At 40.7% G+C, this 16,734-nt stretch overlaps 1 protein-coding gene across 1 annotated transcript; it reads left to right on the plus strand.

Annotated features, from left to right (window-relative positions):
* Positions 1-27: 27 nt before the first annotated feature.
* On the plus strand, positions 28-16,510 carry papss1 (3'-phosphoadenosine 5'-phosphosulfate synthase 1). The gene is made up of 12 exons (XM_037108253.1): positions 28-295; positions 2,299-2,413; positions 2,518-2,753; positions 3,932-4,070; positions 4,594-4,712; positions 5,087-5,200; positions 5,420-5,531; positions 8,028-8,233; positions 10,757-10,892; positions 11,511-11,779; positions 12,575-12,804; positions 15,587-16,510. The coding sequence occupies exons 1-12, from the start codon at positions 236-238 to the stop codon at positions 15,723-15,725; spliced, it is 1,875 nt and encodes a 624-aa protein (XP_036964148.1). The 5' UTR covers positions 28-235; the 3' UTR covers positions 15,726-16,510.
* The last annotated feature ends 224 nt before the right edge of the window (positions 16,511-16,734 follow it).

Below are 16,734 nucleotides of genomic sequence, written 5' to 3' on the forward strand. Positions count from 1 at the left end.
CGTGGACGTGGCTGCTGGAGTAAGCTCTTCCCGGTTGTCGTGCCAGCCAGGCTCCTCGGCTCCTCCGGGCTCCTCCATTCACTGGGGATACCTGTGCCAAAAATAAATAAATACGCAGAAAGACAAATACCAAGAGATAACTCCACTTGCAAACAAAGAACCTGTTTACGGGTTGTCTTCTTGTGTCTTTTAAAAGAGGTAGCCGGTTGAATCAGCCGCTGACTTGCTGCCAGACATGGAGACGTACGGCAACTCCAACAAGAAGCAGAAGCTAAGCAACACTGCTGAAAGCTGGGTGAGTTTTCTTTGGACGACTTGTCTTAACCCAACACTTCGATTAATCAACCAACCTGGAAGCTAATGAATTAGTTATGAGTTAACAGGCTAACAGGGCGGACAGCTAGCTCTATTAGCATGCTCAACAGTGTGGTGCTGTGCAGAACAGCTAACGTTACATTTAACGTATTGGTTGCTAGCAGCGCCGTGACTGAAAAAAGTGGCTAATCAGACAACTGCTGCTGATGCAGTTAACGAAAAGGCATCAACTGTTTGGTCGATGCTATGCAGCTGTGAAAACATTAACTCACCCTGCAGGTCCTTGTTTTCTTTTGCCGGGTAAACTACTTTTGTGTGCACATATTCCTGTGTTCTTGATGGTTTAAAAACATACTGTAACACCAGCTGAGCTGCAGTATTTACAGTCATCGAGGATAAGAATACATAATTCATGCACTGTGGTCCCCCAACCAGCATCAGACAACATACAAACATGAAGAGCTGACTCACTGCGTCATTAGTCGACAGCAGTGTTAATCAATTCATGTCATGGTCATTTTTCAAGTTAAGAGGCCAGCATCATCAAACATGAGGGTGTGAAGCCTTATCAAAGTCATATGTGGTGGCAACCGCCTTATGACGTTTTATAAACAAAATAGCTGATTGAGAGAATAATCAATACATTCATGGATAATGAAAATAATAAGGGATGCATGATATACCAATTTCCAAAAAACTCCAAAGGGCAGCCCACCTCAGATTTCCAACTCTGGGAGGACAAAATACTCTGTTTTCGGCTCACATCACAATAGATCAACGCCAGCACGTTTTGTGAGAGAGCCTTCCTCAGAGGGTTTGAAATATAGGTTCAATTCAGTAATATAATCAAGGGCAGAGTTTGAACACAGCTGGGAGTTGGACCCAATTTTTTGGGAACCAATCACCTTTCTCATCCCATGGTTCTAGATACAGGGACTTACCACAAGTTTATAGTTAAATCTAATTTCAGTCCCATTACATAATATCAAGCTTCTCAAAACAATGTTTCTGGCCATCATTTTCATCATTTTTAGTATCATTAAGACTGCAAACTAAATGAAAACAAAGGGACATAGAATACAAATAGGCCTAACTCAATAGCATTTTAAGATTTACTTATTAACAATGATTTAGTGAAATGATGAAGTTTCTCCCAATATTGAGGAATTTAAACCATCTGCTATTTAGTGGTATCAGTGAAATTCCAGCTGATATAGTAGGGTGCGTTTTTTTCACCTTGAAAGTTTTTTTGCAGTCCGTCAAAGGAACACAGAGAAAAAAAGAAGAAGGAAGAGAAGAAGCAAAAAAGAAGAAGTGTAGCCTGTCGTGCATCTTAAGTCAAAATGCTAGACCTGTAATGTAGAGCCACGTAGTGTAGACTATTAGACAGCCAAATGTTGGTGACACATTTTGTGACAGAGCTTTCTCCAGAGGGTTTGAATTATACAGGTTTCATGTGGTTCTAGATACAGGGACCAATCGCAAGTTTATAGTTGTGTGTCAACTAAGGGACACAGATTACAAATAGGCCTAACTAAACGATGCTCTCCCAATATTGGGAAATTTAAATCATCTGCAATTCAATGGTATCTGTGAAAGTCTAGCTGTAACTTTCAGAGAGGAGGAGAAAGTCCACAAGTTTCAACACGGTCATCATCGTCATCATCATCATCACATTCATCATCTTTGCTAATTCTTTTTAAAATACAAGATGTTAAATTATCGTTTGTCTTCTTGGTGACAGGCATGAGAAACAGGGGATATGGGTTCTTGGTTTTGGCTGAAAGAAAACCCATATAGTTTGTCTCCCCAAAATAATCATTACTTGCTGCTCTACACGCATGTTGTCTGATGTGATCAACTTAAATTTGTTGATCTGTTCATGCTGACCTCCTCTCTTTCAATCTGAGTTTTTTGTTAACTTTGTTTAACAGTGATTCAAGTGGGCTGAATTGACAGCAAACTTTTTTTTTTTAATTTCAGGGAATGCAACGCGCAACCAATGTCACCTATCAAGCTCATCATGTCAGCCGAAACAAGCGAGGGCAGGTTGTTGGCACAAGAGGAGGGTTCAGAGGATGCACCGTGTGGCTGAGTGGTAGGCTATGAGATGTCAGCAGCTTTGATTGACAAAGGTTTAAGAAAGTGTCCCTTTCTGCACATGTATGTCATCTCATGTCCTCTGTTTTGTCCCGTGCCAAGGTTTGTCTGGTGCGGGGAAGACCACGGTGAGCATGGCTCTGGAGGAGTACCTGGTGTGTCACGGTATCCCCTGCTACACACTGGATGGGGACAACGTTCGTCAGGGGCTGAACAAAAACCTCGGCTTCAGCCCAGAGGACCGCGAAGAGAACATTAGACGCACTGCTGAGGTGGCCCGGCTTTTTGCTGATGCTGGGCTGGTCTGCATCGCCAGCTTCATCTCTCCCTACAGCAGGGTGAGTGATTCTCCAGACAAAGCATCAGCAGTTCAGTGAGGGAAACGGATGACAAGAGGGATAAATGTGACTGGTCCTCACTAATACTCTCGGAAATGTGTCTGTCATTCTGTTAAACAGTCTTTATTGAACTATATTTAGATCAATTGCTATATTTTGACCTATTGTGAATAGTTTTGTTCTAGCCTGAGGGAAAATTGACTCTAATAGGCTTTAGAGCATTGTACATTTCACATAGAATTTTGGAACTTGTAAATCTTGGGACGTCATTGATGATGTTATTGATTATGTCCCTTTGCGTCATCCTTATTGTACTGAAATTGATGACGCCAGCTCCAAGAATAGAAGGAAGTTGTGGTATAGCATGATAATATCAGAGTTTTGAAGGCAGGATTTGATGTGCTCTTTGAAACATACCTGGGCTTTCTATTTTTTTTAGTTATTATTTTGGAGAGTGAATTTATTAAAACTGATTTAATCGAGAATGACCAAAAGAAAATTAGATAAAAAGAATTACACTAATTGTAGTGCAGAAACTTTCATATTGTTCTATCTAATTACAATGAAGGCACATGATAAGTATCCGTGTTTTACCTTATACTTTTTGTTATTAGAAGCACAATTTTAGCTGTGGTTGCTGCCAAATGAGCTAATTTACTGCCCACCACAACGAATGGTGTTCTCAACATTTTGTTTGCTAAAAACCAAACCTGATAATCATTGATTAAAGGTAAGAATAGGTCAAGAATCAAAACAATTATTCTACAGACAAATAGAAGGCAGCATATTACCATTGTCACAGCCATCTGTTGCTAACTGTAGTTTCCATTAGCTGTACACAGTTAGCTATGCAGCTATTGCTCCTGTTAGATGATTCTGCATGAACTGGGCTTTCGGAGCACTGTGGAGTGTTAGCATTGTCTCCTATCGACCTATTACAGAGTGGCTCTGGGTTAGCTGGTTAGCCTGCTAACTTCTGTAGAAACCTCTGCAGCAAAATGCATCAATACCTTTGACATAGAGTCAAAACTGTTTTTTTCACATTCTGTAAACGATGTCTAATTTTTGATTGTTTTAGACTGATGTTAGACATGTTGCATCTTTAAATGCTATCTTTCACTAACTCTTTGGCTAAATCATGTGTGTCCCTCACTGTGTATTTGGTTATTATCTGTCAGGATCGCCTCAATGTCAGGAAGATCCACGAGGCTGCAGGGCTGCCTTTCTTCGAGGTGTTTGTGGACGCTCCACTGCATGTCTGTGAGCAGAGGGACGTGAAGGGGCTGTACAAGAAGGCCCGAGCGGGGGAGATAAGAGGTGTAGTATAGTTTGAAGACTGTTTATGTGCAGCACAGCAGCAGGTCCAAGACCTCGATCCTTGGTAATGTTATGTGATCAGGGCAGTCAAGTTTCACACTTGAAGTGATATACAGAGGCCTCTGTTACAGCTGTACATTTTGACCTGAAAGAGACTCGGTCAAATTGTAATTCTACAACGAGAAGATTCGAAAACGTTGCTTTTAAATTGTAGACACATGTACATCGCACATGCAACATTTTCATCATTGTGACTTCTACTGTTATCATACATTTCCGCACTTTCTGTTTGAGTTATTGCTTATCATATCAGATTGCACAGAAAGGACATGACAGTGGCAATAAAACTAATGCATCACTGTTGGAGGAAGGAAATTGCTTAACACAGTGTGATAAACAATTTCCTGAGTTTTGTTTCAAACCTGTACAATAATGGAAATAGAAAAAGGCTAAGCTCTTCATGGTGATAAGAATTGTATATCCTTTGCTCACTCTTTGTATTTAATTCTTTTTATTTTCACAGGTTTCACTGGAATTGATTCAGAATATGAGAAGCCAGAGGCTCCAGAGCTTGTGCTGAAGACTGACACCTGCAGTGTGAATGAGTGCATACAGCAGCTGGTTGACTTGCTTCAGGAGAGGGTGAGGGGAAAAACCATTGCGCCGTAGCAAAATATGTGTGTCATGTTTAGAATCAGCTGCATGTTGTTTTTATTGGCTCTGTTGCCTCCCAAGAATATCTGTGTGACCTTCACAGTGACAGCGATGGTCTTGAAGTTTAGACTTGAAGTTTAGACTCGCACATAAAGCTGCCCTATTATCCTTTATTCCTCTATTGGCCACTAGGGGGTAGTGACGCTTCACATTTGAATGAATGTTGATGTCGCTGCAACCATGTTTAATATGTAAATCAATATCTCCTTAGTGAATCGTAAACCTCTACTAATGTCTTAATTTTGTTGGATGTTTTATAAAGATGACTTCTGTAATTATGAATGTAATTTGTGATTCAACAGGATATTGTTCCAGTTGATGCATCGTATGAAGTGAAAGAACTGTACGTTCAGGAGAATAAACTGGACCTGGCGAAGGCTGATGCAGAGACTCTGCCTGCTGTACAGATTGGGAAGGTGCTTCTAATTTTCCTTAATTATTTAGGATATATCTTAATAACTAAATAATGCTGAATTGCTATTATTACTTATTACCTGTAGTTACCTTTAATTACCTTTTTTATATGTTGTATACAGAGCTGTTATTTATCTATCCCCTCTTACTTGAACTGCAGATATAGGAAGCTGTTAGCCAGTCTGTCACTAACTGTATGTGACTGTTTGTGTCATCCCCAGGTGGACATGCAGTGGGTGCAGGTGCTGGCTGAAGGCTGGGCCACTCCACTGAATGGCTTTATGAGAGAGAGAGAGTTTCTGCAGTGTCTTCATTTTGACTGTCTCCTGGATGGTAAGATGATTGTGTTTTTTCCTCTCCAGAATAAGTAACATTTTAAGATTTTACTGTGAAGAGCAGTGCTGCTATACTTGAGGAAAGGCACTAGATGGAGATCAGTGCTCATGAAATGGATAACTCAGAAATAATGGTCCTCCTTTCTTTAAAAAGTTTTTGTCACTTGACACTTTTTTAGTTTTGTGTTATTTTTTTCAGTTAAAGCACACGTCTGTCAGCTGTTGCTTTCTGTGTTCCCCTTTTTTTACTTTATTCCAATTAATAAATTGAGCATTACATTAGATTAACAAATACTACATGCATGTTGCCTACTTTTAAAGCATATTTTGCACTGTTGGATGTGCTGAAATGTTTAAATGAGGCTGCATTTTACCACAGTGATGTACGACTTGGCTAGGTGGCAGAATGGCACAGTGATAAAATCAGGAATGAATTTGATTTAGATGTTGAATTTAAAGAATGATGATGTTGTAGGAATGCCTTGGTTTTTTTGGCACTTTATACAAAATGAATATCACATTGGGTGTAGAGCGTCCTGGTGTAATTACAGCAATTTCTCATGCGTTGTTTGAAACTCCAAGAAAAAGTCAATTTATTTTTATGGCCCATACGACCACTCAAACCTCAGTTGTGTGTTGTTTTGCCAAATATTTTGTAACGTACACACACAGCAAAATGAAAAATACATAAAATAGATTGAAAGTTAACATAGCCTGTATTTCACTTTGAGATCTTGACAGGTATGTGTTACAACCGCTGTCCTCACTGAAGGATAAAACCTTCACAGTCCTGCAGTGCAGAACAATATCACAGATGATTTAAGTTTTCTTCCCAGGAAAGACAGCTAGAGGCAGAAACTGAGCTGTCTGGACAGGACGGAGGCAAAAATATATATCGATGAGAAAAAGTCTTGATTCCGCTTTTCCCGTTTGTCCGGAGGGAGAGGGACACAGAGGAAGAGGCTTCTGTATTGATTGACACCACACACCACTGCTTGTCCATTTTCACTTCCTTCCAGGGATTTGACAGTGAAAGAATTGATCCCCTGCTATTTAACACTGGGACTGGTTGGGAAGCAGAGAGAGGCATGTTTAGCTAATCAAATGGACTGCAAAAATAAACGGAGACCCAAATTCAAGCTGGTGTCTCTCTTGCTCGGACATTTGGCAGACTTGGGTGGGTGGATGGGTGTGTGTCTGTGTCTGTGTGTGTGTGCGCACGTGCGCGCGCTTTATTGGAACCAGCTGTAAGCTCTACACTGTGACAGAGGGGACGAGATGAGGGTCCAAAGGGGGAGGGCAGGGGCTGCAACCGTCGACGTCCCCTCCTGTTTCCACTGCATTTTGATGTGTTGTGATGTGAAAAGCGTGCCGGGCGAAATGTTTTCATCGACCTGGACGGTGAAATGAAGCTGCCAACATAACACTGTCACTACACAGCTCCAAATCATAAAATGAGAAAGGGTCAAGATCCAGCTTAGCTTAAGAGGGGATTTTCCTCCTCAAGCTTCTTAAATTGCAGCCTTGAAGATTCGCTGCAGCCTGTGGTTTAGCTGTATATTCCACATTTAGCCTGAAGGGGTATAGCATGGAAACTTAATTAGAATGGTCGAGCTGTTTTGTTGATACCAAACCTTTGAACATTTTAACCTGCCTTTTTGTAGGATGTCTGTTCAGTGTTCCCTTGCTTTGTGTTGGGATTGTCATCTGATATTAAAGATGCCCTGTGGAGTTTTTCTTATAAAAAACTAAAGTTTTGTTTACATTCAGTGCTTCACATAAGAGCACATCCTTGAGATCCTGCAGTTGTGTTAAATGCATTTCCTTTGTTATGCTTTTTTATTCGATTTTTTTAAATCATGCCGCGTTCACATTCATGTTAGCCACTGGGTCTTCTTCACTGCTTCTTCACTCCTTACATTTTTACTGCCAGGACTGAGTGTTGGGTTTGCCACGTCTGATGCATATAAGATGGGGGGTTACTCACAAACATTGCTCCATATTGATGCTAGCCATCTTTAATACCGTACGGTGCCTCTAATATACCTTAAACTGGAACGACTAATATAATGATAATTGGGCGACGTCCATGTATTTTAAAGTGAAAGAATGTAAATTAGCCTTTAATATATATCCAGAAATTCTTTGGCAATGTCATAAAGTAATGTCGCTCTTGGTTTTAGCTTCTTGAATGTGATGATTTCATGCGTCTTGATTGAATTTATGTCACCTGATATAACCCTGAGCCATACTTGATAGTAAATTCAGTATCTTTGGGTTTTCGATGATATATCAGACACAACAAAACCATTTATTTTGTAACGCTTTTTATACAAAATGTGTAGCTTTTCTTCCAAGACCCAAAGAGTCTTCATTAACTATCATAAATGGCAAAGATTTCATGTCATCACATTCAGCTTGGACCAACAAAGATGAATCTAATATTGAATGTTTGGCATTACTTAAAAATGTTCTTTGTTCTCCATTGTTCTAGGTGGTGTCATCAACCTGTCGGTGCCTGTGGTGCTGCCAGTCTCCACTGCAGATAAAGAGCGTTTGGATGGTGTGACAGCTATGGCTTTGGTCTATGAGGGCAGGCGAGTGGCCATCCTTCGCAACCCAGAGTTTTATGAACACCGCAAAGAAGAACGATGTGCTCGTCAGTGGGGCACCACCTGCAAGGACCACCCCTACATCAAGGTAAATTTCTGAGCTGAAGTTCGAGTCAGAAATTTCACTAAACTGAATTTAAAATATGGCCTAATGTGTTGGAAATGCGCTTGAAAACCTAGAGCTCAGCCTTGGGGAAAGTCCAGAGCAGCATTGCAGAGCTGCAGACGGTCTGTCTCAGTGTGCTATGTGATAAACACTGCATGTGAAAGCAAACCGCCTCCCTGGATTCGGCACTGATAGAACACAGATCCGAGCTGGACTTTTCACATTGCTTATGGAAAGACTGAATAGGTGGAGGAGTGGAGCTTTTTCTCACAGTCTGTCAGGACGCCCAGTGTAATCACTTGATCTTCTCAGTCCACCCTCATTTTGCAGGTGTTATATTTGGATGCTGAGTCTCCCGCACAGCCTCCACCAAATGCGTTTGAGAATGTTCTGCACAGCTCAACAGGCTGTGGGATCACTGCCAGCTTCCACCTTTCCGCTCACCCAACCCTCCGCCAAATATACCCAGGAATTGTTTCCATCTGTCTCCTATTGACTGCTGCGGGGCTCAGGTAGACTCAGTGGCGAGATAACGTCCTGAAATGATCCTGCACACCCTGCGGAAAGTGCCATTGGCTCGTAGCCGGAAAAGAACAGAACGGTCTGGTGTCGCAGACAAAGACAGTTGTCTTTTTATAAACCCATCTGCGTGGACAGGGAGTGCAGGGTTATTTTTAAAAGTTGCTTGTCAGTCTTATTTTAAATCCTATTGTTTTCAGGATTAATGCAGTTGTTAATACACTTATACTTTGCCAAAGGTGAAAGACAAAATTAATAGTGACATACGTAGTATTCCGTGATTCTTCTCCCTGAGGTCAGCATTTCTGTAAACCTCGTTGGCTTATTTTAAGGTCCTGTAGTGCTGAAAATCCTGGATGGAGATTAACTTGAACACCAGCCCGCAGCTGTCTCAATATTTCAGTGCAGTTGCTAGACACTTTTAATCTTAGCAGCAGATATCTTTTTTCTCACACCATGTTCATGATTAAGTCTGGCTTGGTAGTGTGTTTAAAGATGCAAGAAGCTTCCAGTTTATTAAATTGGTAAAATGACTCTCCAGTGTCAACACGTGATAATGGCTCAGTGCTGGCTCTGGACACATGCTGCTGAACACTGTATTGCCATAACTGTCATTCTTTATCCACTCTAACCTGTCACAGACCCGCGTGTGTTCAGCTTGCTGTGATTAAGGTGTCACTCATTTAAGAGTGTGTGTATGTACACATAAGTGTATGTTTTAACTCCCCGTGCCAGAGCCAGTCTGTCAACACACCTCTGCGCTAGTAGCTACAATGTTTTTTATCCTCTCCAACCCGAAATGACCTGTTCCATATTGCATGTAGTTAATCCACAGCTTCCTGTTTACCTGTCTGTCACTCAAACAGGAGCCCCCTTCATCGGAAACTTTAGTGTAGTGGCTGTTTATTTGTCTGGGGCCCCTTTTTCACATGTGAACTCCTGGGGCTCTTAAAATGGTTAAACAGAGCGCATGTGTACGTGGAAGCATGTTCCTTTCCATATATCCACACAGACATTATATTTTCCATTTACTCGTGTTTGGAAAATAATGGCTGTTGATCTCTCCAAAAGAATAAGGCTGTTAAGCATCTTTCATGACTCTTCTCGGGCCAGCGGGGGACTGGTTGGATTACGTGCAGTGTGGGAAACAAATCACGACAAGTTCCTGAAAACTTCTTACGAGGGAGCCAAGTGGTTATTGATCACATCACGTAGACACCTCTGCTGCGGACAGCTTCTGATTTGATGCATTGTATGCCAGATCATACCGAAATCAGTCTGTTTGTAAAGTCTGGATATCAAAGAGCATCATTGTTTTTTTTCACATGATAAATTACATGTCATTGAGATGAGTGACATCCTTTTTCATCAATTTCCAGATGAAGTTTTCGCAATGCCTCCAGACTTATGGTTTCATTTGTGGCCCTTTGTTTTGTAGTTCTCTCCGTCTTCTTTTATTACCCACCGAGCCTGCAGAGAATTGTCACTTTGTATCACATTAACATCGCACAGGCTAGTGTTTTCAGTAACTCAAGTTACACTCTCATAAATGCCACACGAGGCAGGCGAAAGATGTTGCCTGATAGAATAGCAGCGTTTGCCTGGATCCAAAGCACTCCTGTGACATTATTGGATGAATCTCTTAAGGGGAAAAATTTCTCGCCAATGTGGTCATGAGCTCATCACCAGGTTATATTGTGGAACACAATCTGAATTCGTCTCTGCTCTGCTATTGAAATTAAGGTAGTTGATGCGGCCAAGAGCAGAAGAGTCGTAACGCCAGAGTTTTGTTGACTGTTTAACGACACACATTCTCTGATTTATGCTGTTGTATCCTCGTTACAACTGGGTTATAACTCGTGGGTTTTATTAGAATTCATGCTGGCCTGGTTCCAGCACAGTGAAGTTTTTATGGACCTCAGTGTCTTAAGTCTGGATTATGTTTGAGTTGTGTTCCCTGTCATGATCACTGTGACTCCTTCTCAGATGGTGATGGAAAGTGGGGACTGGCTGGTCGGGGGGGACCTGCAGGTCCTGGACAGGATCCGCTGGAATGATGGACTGGATCAGTACCGACTGACACCCACTGAGCTCAAACAGAAGTTTAAAGAAATGAATGCAGGTATGGGCCAAGTACTGTTGGAGCTTGTTTATTTATTTATTTTTTCCACAAAATGGTGATGAGATTTCTGACATTTATCCCATCATATAGTGTTGTGGACAGGGCATTTGGTGAGTGGTGATTACAGATGGAAAAAAACAGCCACATCAGAGCCAAAGTAGATGTTTTTTAAATTAACGTAAGCCGGACCTTTTTTCTTCCTTTTTTTTTCCTTTTATTTTTTTAGTTGCTGATCTCAAAGATGATTCAACTTTTGATTCAAAACTGTGATACGATCACAACAACCATGAGTTTTGTGATCTGCTGCACCCCTAGCCACAATATTTATAAACTGCTACCTTTTTTCTTAAAACATCGAGGACAAAGTGGATAATCCGCTCTATGCAATCCTTTTGTCTTTGTTTAGTCTTTGGGATGGAAGTAAGAGAGACGGTAGGGAATTCATGGGAGAGAACTCTCTGGTGTGATTCAGTCCCTCATTGTATGTGGTTTCAGTGGTTGGGCACTTAGCTGCTTGATTATCACTGGGTACATTGTGGCCTTTTGTTTGTTTTATACAGATGTGTTCAGATGTGTTTGGTCGCAATTTAACAAACCCTTCTTTTTCTCTCTTTTCAGATGCTGTATTTGCCTTCCAGCTCCGCAACCCGGTCCACAACGGCCATGCTCTTCTGATGCAGGACACCCACAAGCGTCTCATCGAGCGGGGCTACCGCCGGCCCGTTCTGCTGCTCCACCCCCTGGGAGGCTGGACCAAGGACGATGATGTGCCGCTGCCCTGGCGAATGAAGCAGCACGCCGCTGTGCTGGAGGACGGCATCCTAAATCCAGACTCTACCGTCGTAGCTATCTTTCCTTCACCCATGATGTACGCCGGGCCAACTGAGGTGATGATCATCAAGAATGCCTTATTTGTGGTTACATGCTTGAGATGTATTTTACAAAAGCCTTAATGTTTTCCTCAGAACTGACACGGAACAAAAACATGTGAATGCAGCACAGAGTGATGCCGACAGACGCTCATACTTGGTGTCTGCAGATTTTTGAGGGTAAAAAAAATGGCAGGAAAGGGGAATTTACGACTGTCATGAGGCGCTCCGTTTAGTGTTAGCATGCCATACACAAACCACCTCATGGGACTGAGTGTAGCTGTGTAGCTGGAAATCTTTTAATCATTCACTTATAATAATGGGAAAGCTACAGCGTAAATTATTGGGAGCAGATTGGAGGCGGGTGGATGTCAGGCAGTGAATATATTCAGTCTGTGATTCTGAAGGGGAGGGTTACAGAGCCAGGCTATGCAGTTATTGTTCTGACCTTGTTTACCCTTTAATGACAGCATATACTGTTGGTCTGCCCGCCATTCAAATATTTAAACTACCTCATCAGTGTTTGTCGTGTCAGAGTGTTCTTGGCAGTGCAATGAAAGCCTGTAACTTCTGTTTTGTAAGACTAATGCAAATACTGTACACGGCGAAGAACCTAATGGCACTGGTATTAGTAATTGTAGTATCTGAAGATGGGCTGTGTGAATTTCTTCTTGCTTGAGCATTTTGATAATTTTACAGTATTTAGAGATAGCACTTAGACTTTCTTGATAATAATTAAATGAAATATTGCACCTTTAATGTTTCTCCAGTATTTACAGTTCTTCTGTCTTTCTGTTTTTCCCTCGCTAACAGGTTCAGTGGCATTGCAGAGCTCGGATGGTGGCTGGAGCCAACTTCTACATTGTGGGCCGTGACCCTGCGGGCATGCCCCACCCTGACACAGGAAAGGACCTGTACGATCCCACTCATGGGGCTAAGGTCCTCACTATGGCTCCAGGTCTCATTACCCTGGAGATTGTACCCTTCAAAGTGGCTGCTTACAACAAGGTCAAAAGAGCAATGGACTTTTACGATCCCAAAAAGTGAGTTGTTGCTCATGTTTGTGCTATAATTACATTTTTTAGAGCCCTTTTTTGTGTCCCATGGTATTAAAGTTTATTAGTGTCTTGGAATACAGAAATGGTTTGAGTCAAAGCGGAAGTTATCACTCACACTGAATTAAAAAGCTCATTTGTAGATTTATTCCAGAGTAATACCTCTCATTTATCCCAATTAGGACCAGCATACTAAACAGACACTACATTCTCTAAATTAATTACTCATTAGACTTCTCTTGTTTAAACAAAACCCTTTCATCCATTTCCTTTCCTTCTTCTATCAACAGTACAATTCCAAGCCAAGAATAACAGGCATTGTTTTTCTTTCCTATATGGTCCAAAAGTTTTGGGGGTTAGTATGAGCTTTCCTGTTGCTCAGAAATTACAGAGACCTGCTATTAATTAAAGCCTGTATAGGGACACTGCACACGATGACTCACAAAAATCATGCAGTCTCACTGCCTATTGTCCGGATTTGATGCAACCCCCCCAATCAGGTTATGCAACTTAAGCAGAGTTTCACCAGACTAATCAAAAGATTGGCTTTGTTTTCCATGATGCATATTTGTGATGTTGAGTACAAAGCAAATTGTTTGTCGGGAACAAATGGTACTTCTTGTACTGTTAAAAATGGTATGTTTGAAGCATGACCGAACACTTGTTTAGTACATTGGCCCCAAGGGTCAGACATTTCAGAAAATGGAACGACATTTCAGAAAATAATGACATTTTAGAAAACGGATTGATATTTCAGATTACATACATTTCGCAAAACACAATAACATGTCTGAAAAAACATATAACACATCAATCAGAAATGTTGTGTTTTCTGAAATATTTGTTAACACATATATAATATGGTATTTAAAGTGTTAACAACACTGTAATATGCTATGTAGTTCTATCTACACAAAAAAACTCATTGGCCTACAATGAACTTTGACACATTTCGGAATATCATGTAAAATCTCTTCCATCATTTGATAGACTGCTCTGTAATTTTTGATAAAATCTTGTTTTCCCAATGACTTTATCATTTAAATTCTAACGCTAGAGAGCAAATGCAAGATGGTTAGTGGGTTTCCAAAGTCTGTAGTCGTCACTCACTTAAGATTTATGGCATTCCATTCTCTCATGCACACTGACAGCGCCTTGCCAGATTTCAGGAGGAATATGGATGCTTATCCTAATCACCAGCAAAACCCCTCAGTCATTCCTGTAAAGTGTAATGGCTCACATCACAAGCAAGCTGTTTCTAATTTGACACTGTATAAAAATGTTCTCGGAAGAATTTGCCTGGAGCTCTTTCACCTCACGCCATGTGAACTGTTGGGTCTTCTTCCCAGTTTCTCTTTGCTTCAGAGTAACATGACTGGCCCTGTTATATAAAAGCAATTAGATATTTTGCTTCATAAACAGCAGGACTTTGACCCCCTTTGAATGTAATTTCATGTGTAAATGTCTGCTGACAAGATGTCTGAAGCTGTCTTGATTATGCCTGACAGTAATAGAGGAGGCTAGTGAAGATTTGATGAAGATGTGCCAGCACTGTGCTCAGCTCCTGTCGTGGATGATGGCTGCACTTGGCTGCTCGCTTCAAACACAGTTGTCCATATCTTTTTCTGAACAAGGGGAACTTAACGTGCAGCAAGAAGCCATCTGTCATAGAGAAAGAGGACGTAGGAGACATGAGAATGTTTGAAAGTTTAAATCTAAAATCTGATTATCAGAAAAAAGGGGCCTCCTGACAGTGTTTAATTTGAAGCATGGAATAGCAACCAGATGTTTGACAGTAGTGTGCGATACCTTAAAGTGATATTACAGTTTTTAAACATCTGTACCAGTGTTTAGGGTTTCATTTGATAAAGTAGACGCGCTAATATTGTTTTGTTTTTAATATATTAGTTTACAGGTAAATTACATCAGGCTGTGTTGTATTGAATAGCAATTGGTTAGTAGACTAACCCATCTATTGATAGAGAGCATAAAACTATGCATTCCAGGCACTCAAGTTGATCGTTTAGAGCATAAAATCTCTAAAAGATGTGTGCTCATACATTATCAAAAACCTTTAAATTGGACTTGTATTTATGTGCAATATTTGAAAGATTTTACTTCACGACAGGGGCAGACTTGGAATGTTTTAGGGGCAGGGGCGAGTTCCAAACTACCGACACCTCATTCTACAGTGTGAAGCTCAAATATTCAACTGTAGGAGCAAGATAAACACATTTTTGTCTGGAGGGGGACGTTAAACGCATGCATATCAATCATACATATTCTCTAACACACTGAATTTGAAGAATTTCTAAATGTTGAAAGGCAGTTGGACTGGCCTTGGTTTTCAAACAACATTGCAGTGGCGTGCTAGAGCTTACTGGATTGTCACAGTGTCTCTCAAGCCACAGAGCGATTTGGGAGGAATTATGAATGAATCGGCTGCCAGAAACATCAGAACTGAGCACTCATCGTGTCTTATTTCACTGGGTATGATGTAGAGATGTGTTGAGCCGGTCCTGAGTATCTGGACCAATCCAGGCATATTTTTAAATTATCCGTATAGATCAGAAGTGGAATGTGTAATGTTGTAACAGCTTGGTTTTGGTTTCAAATTGTGTTTGCAGAAATGCTAACAGCCCTGCTCCTACGCACTGATGCACTTGATACCAGGGCAGCAGGGAGTTATTGTTGACTCATTTCCTGTGCCGTTGATATGCATCTTCTCATTGATTTTACTCCAAACTCTATTCTCTCCTTCTCCTTTCAGCCATCAAGATTATGATTTCATCTCAGGCACACGTATGAGGAAGATGGCCCGCGAGGGAGAGAATCCTCCTGATGGCTTCATGGCACCAAAGGCTTGGGCTGTGCTGAAGGATTACTATAAGTCACTGGAGAAGGCCTAATGGTTGAGTCTCTGAGAAAAAAACATGGAAACACTGTGGTTTCTGCTGATGTTTTAAATGAGGAATGTGGGGGACCACTCATCTACTATCAAAAATCACACTTGACTTCTTCCTGTGCCACTTGTACACTCACTCTCAGTTGTTTTTTTAGTCTTATAATGTTTGTGTTTTAACTATATGTACATTAAATAAAGTAGAAGAGGTAAAAAAAAAGGTTCACAGTAGATGTTTGTGTTTCTCACTAACTTTATAACTGTATATTCTAACAACTGGTTACAAAAATATAATGTAAAAATGAAAGGATCAACACTGATAATGACCTGTATTGAAAGTACTGTTGACCAGTACTGAAATAGGCGCGGATGGATGTTGAGTATTCGTGATGTCAAAATTGAAAAAGTTACTGCACCTGCTAGAGATCTTCTAACTCATGCAAACAAGTCACTGTGTACTGTATGTTTGCAAGGGACAGTGGTCATTGCTCAGAATTTGGTGTAAAAGTTTGAGTGCCTTGGTCTGCAGAAAGTAAATTCACGTCTTGTTTGAATTAGGACACACAGACACCACCTGCTTCTTGTCTCACTTGTTTTAATGTTACACTGAATAGGTCCAGACATTTCTTTTTTATAGGGATATGCGACTGTAACCTTCCTTAACTCCTAGGAAAAAACCTTTAGCTTTTTTGTTTTTCATATTTAGTCTATTTATTCTGTCCTGACATCACATTTCTTTCTGTCTTTTTTTTTTTTTTTTAACTGTAATGTGCATGTAGTTTTGGTACTCGTCTCTCAACAGTATTGATATTTTGTTACGTTTTCATTTTTTCTGTTCATGGGTTGCTAATATTTTCCATGTGGTAAATCATTTTTAAGAGTTGGCCTCTGTAAACAGATGGTTGATGGTTACTGTCAAGGGATCAGATTTGTAATCTTCCTTGTCCAATAAACCATTTTTAGCAAAAAAGAAGACTTGTTTACTTTTCCTTTCTGTAATCTTTGGATTTGTAGCA

The sequence above is a fragment of the Acanthopagrus latus genome, chromosome 1, assembly GCF_904848185.1.
Source record: "Acanthopagrus latus isolate v.2019 chromosome 1, fAcaLat1.1, whole genome shotgun sequence".
Lineage (NCBI taxonomy): Eukaryota > Metazoa > Chordata > Actinopteri > Spariformes > Sparidae > Acanthopagrus > Acanthopagrus latus.

Bases quoted from the DNA above. Each gene is read 5' to 3' on its own strand.
- papss1 (XM_037108253.1), top strand. From the start codon at position 236: ATGGAGACGTACGGCAACTCCAACAAGAAGCAGAAGCTAAGCAACACT. The intron at 4,713-5,086 runs GTGAGGGGAAAA...GTGATTCAACAG, and splicing joins TTGACTTGCTTCAGGAGAGG to GATATTGTTCCAGTTGATGC. The intron at 5,201-5,419 runs GTGCTTCTAATT...TGTCATCCCCAG, and splicing joins CTGCTGTACAGATTGGGAAG to GTGGACATGCAGTGGGTGCA.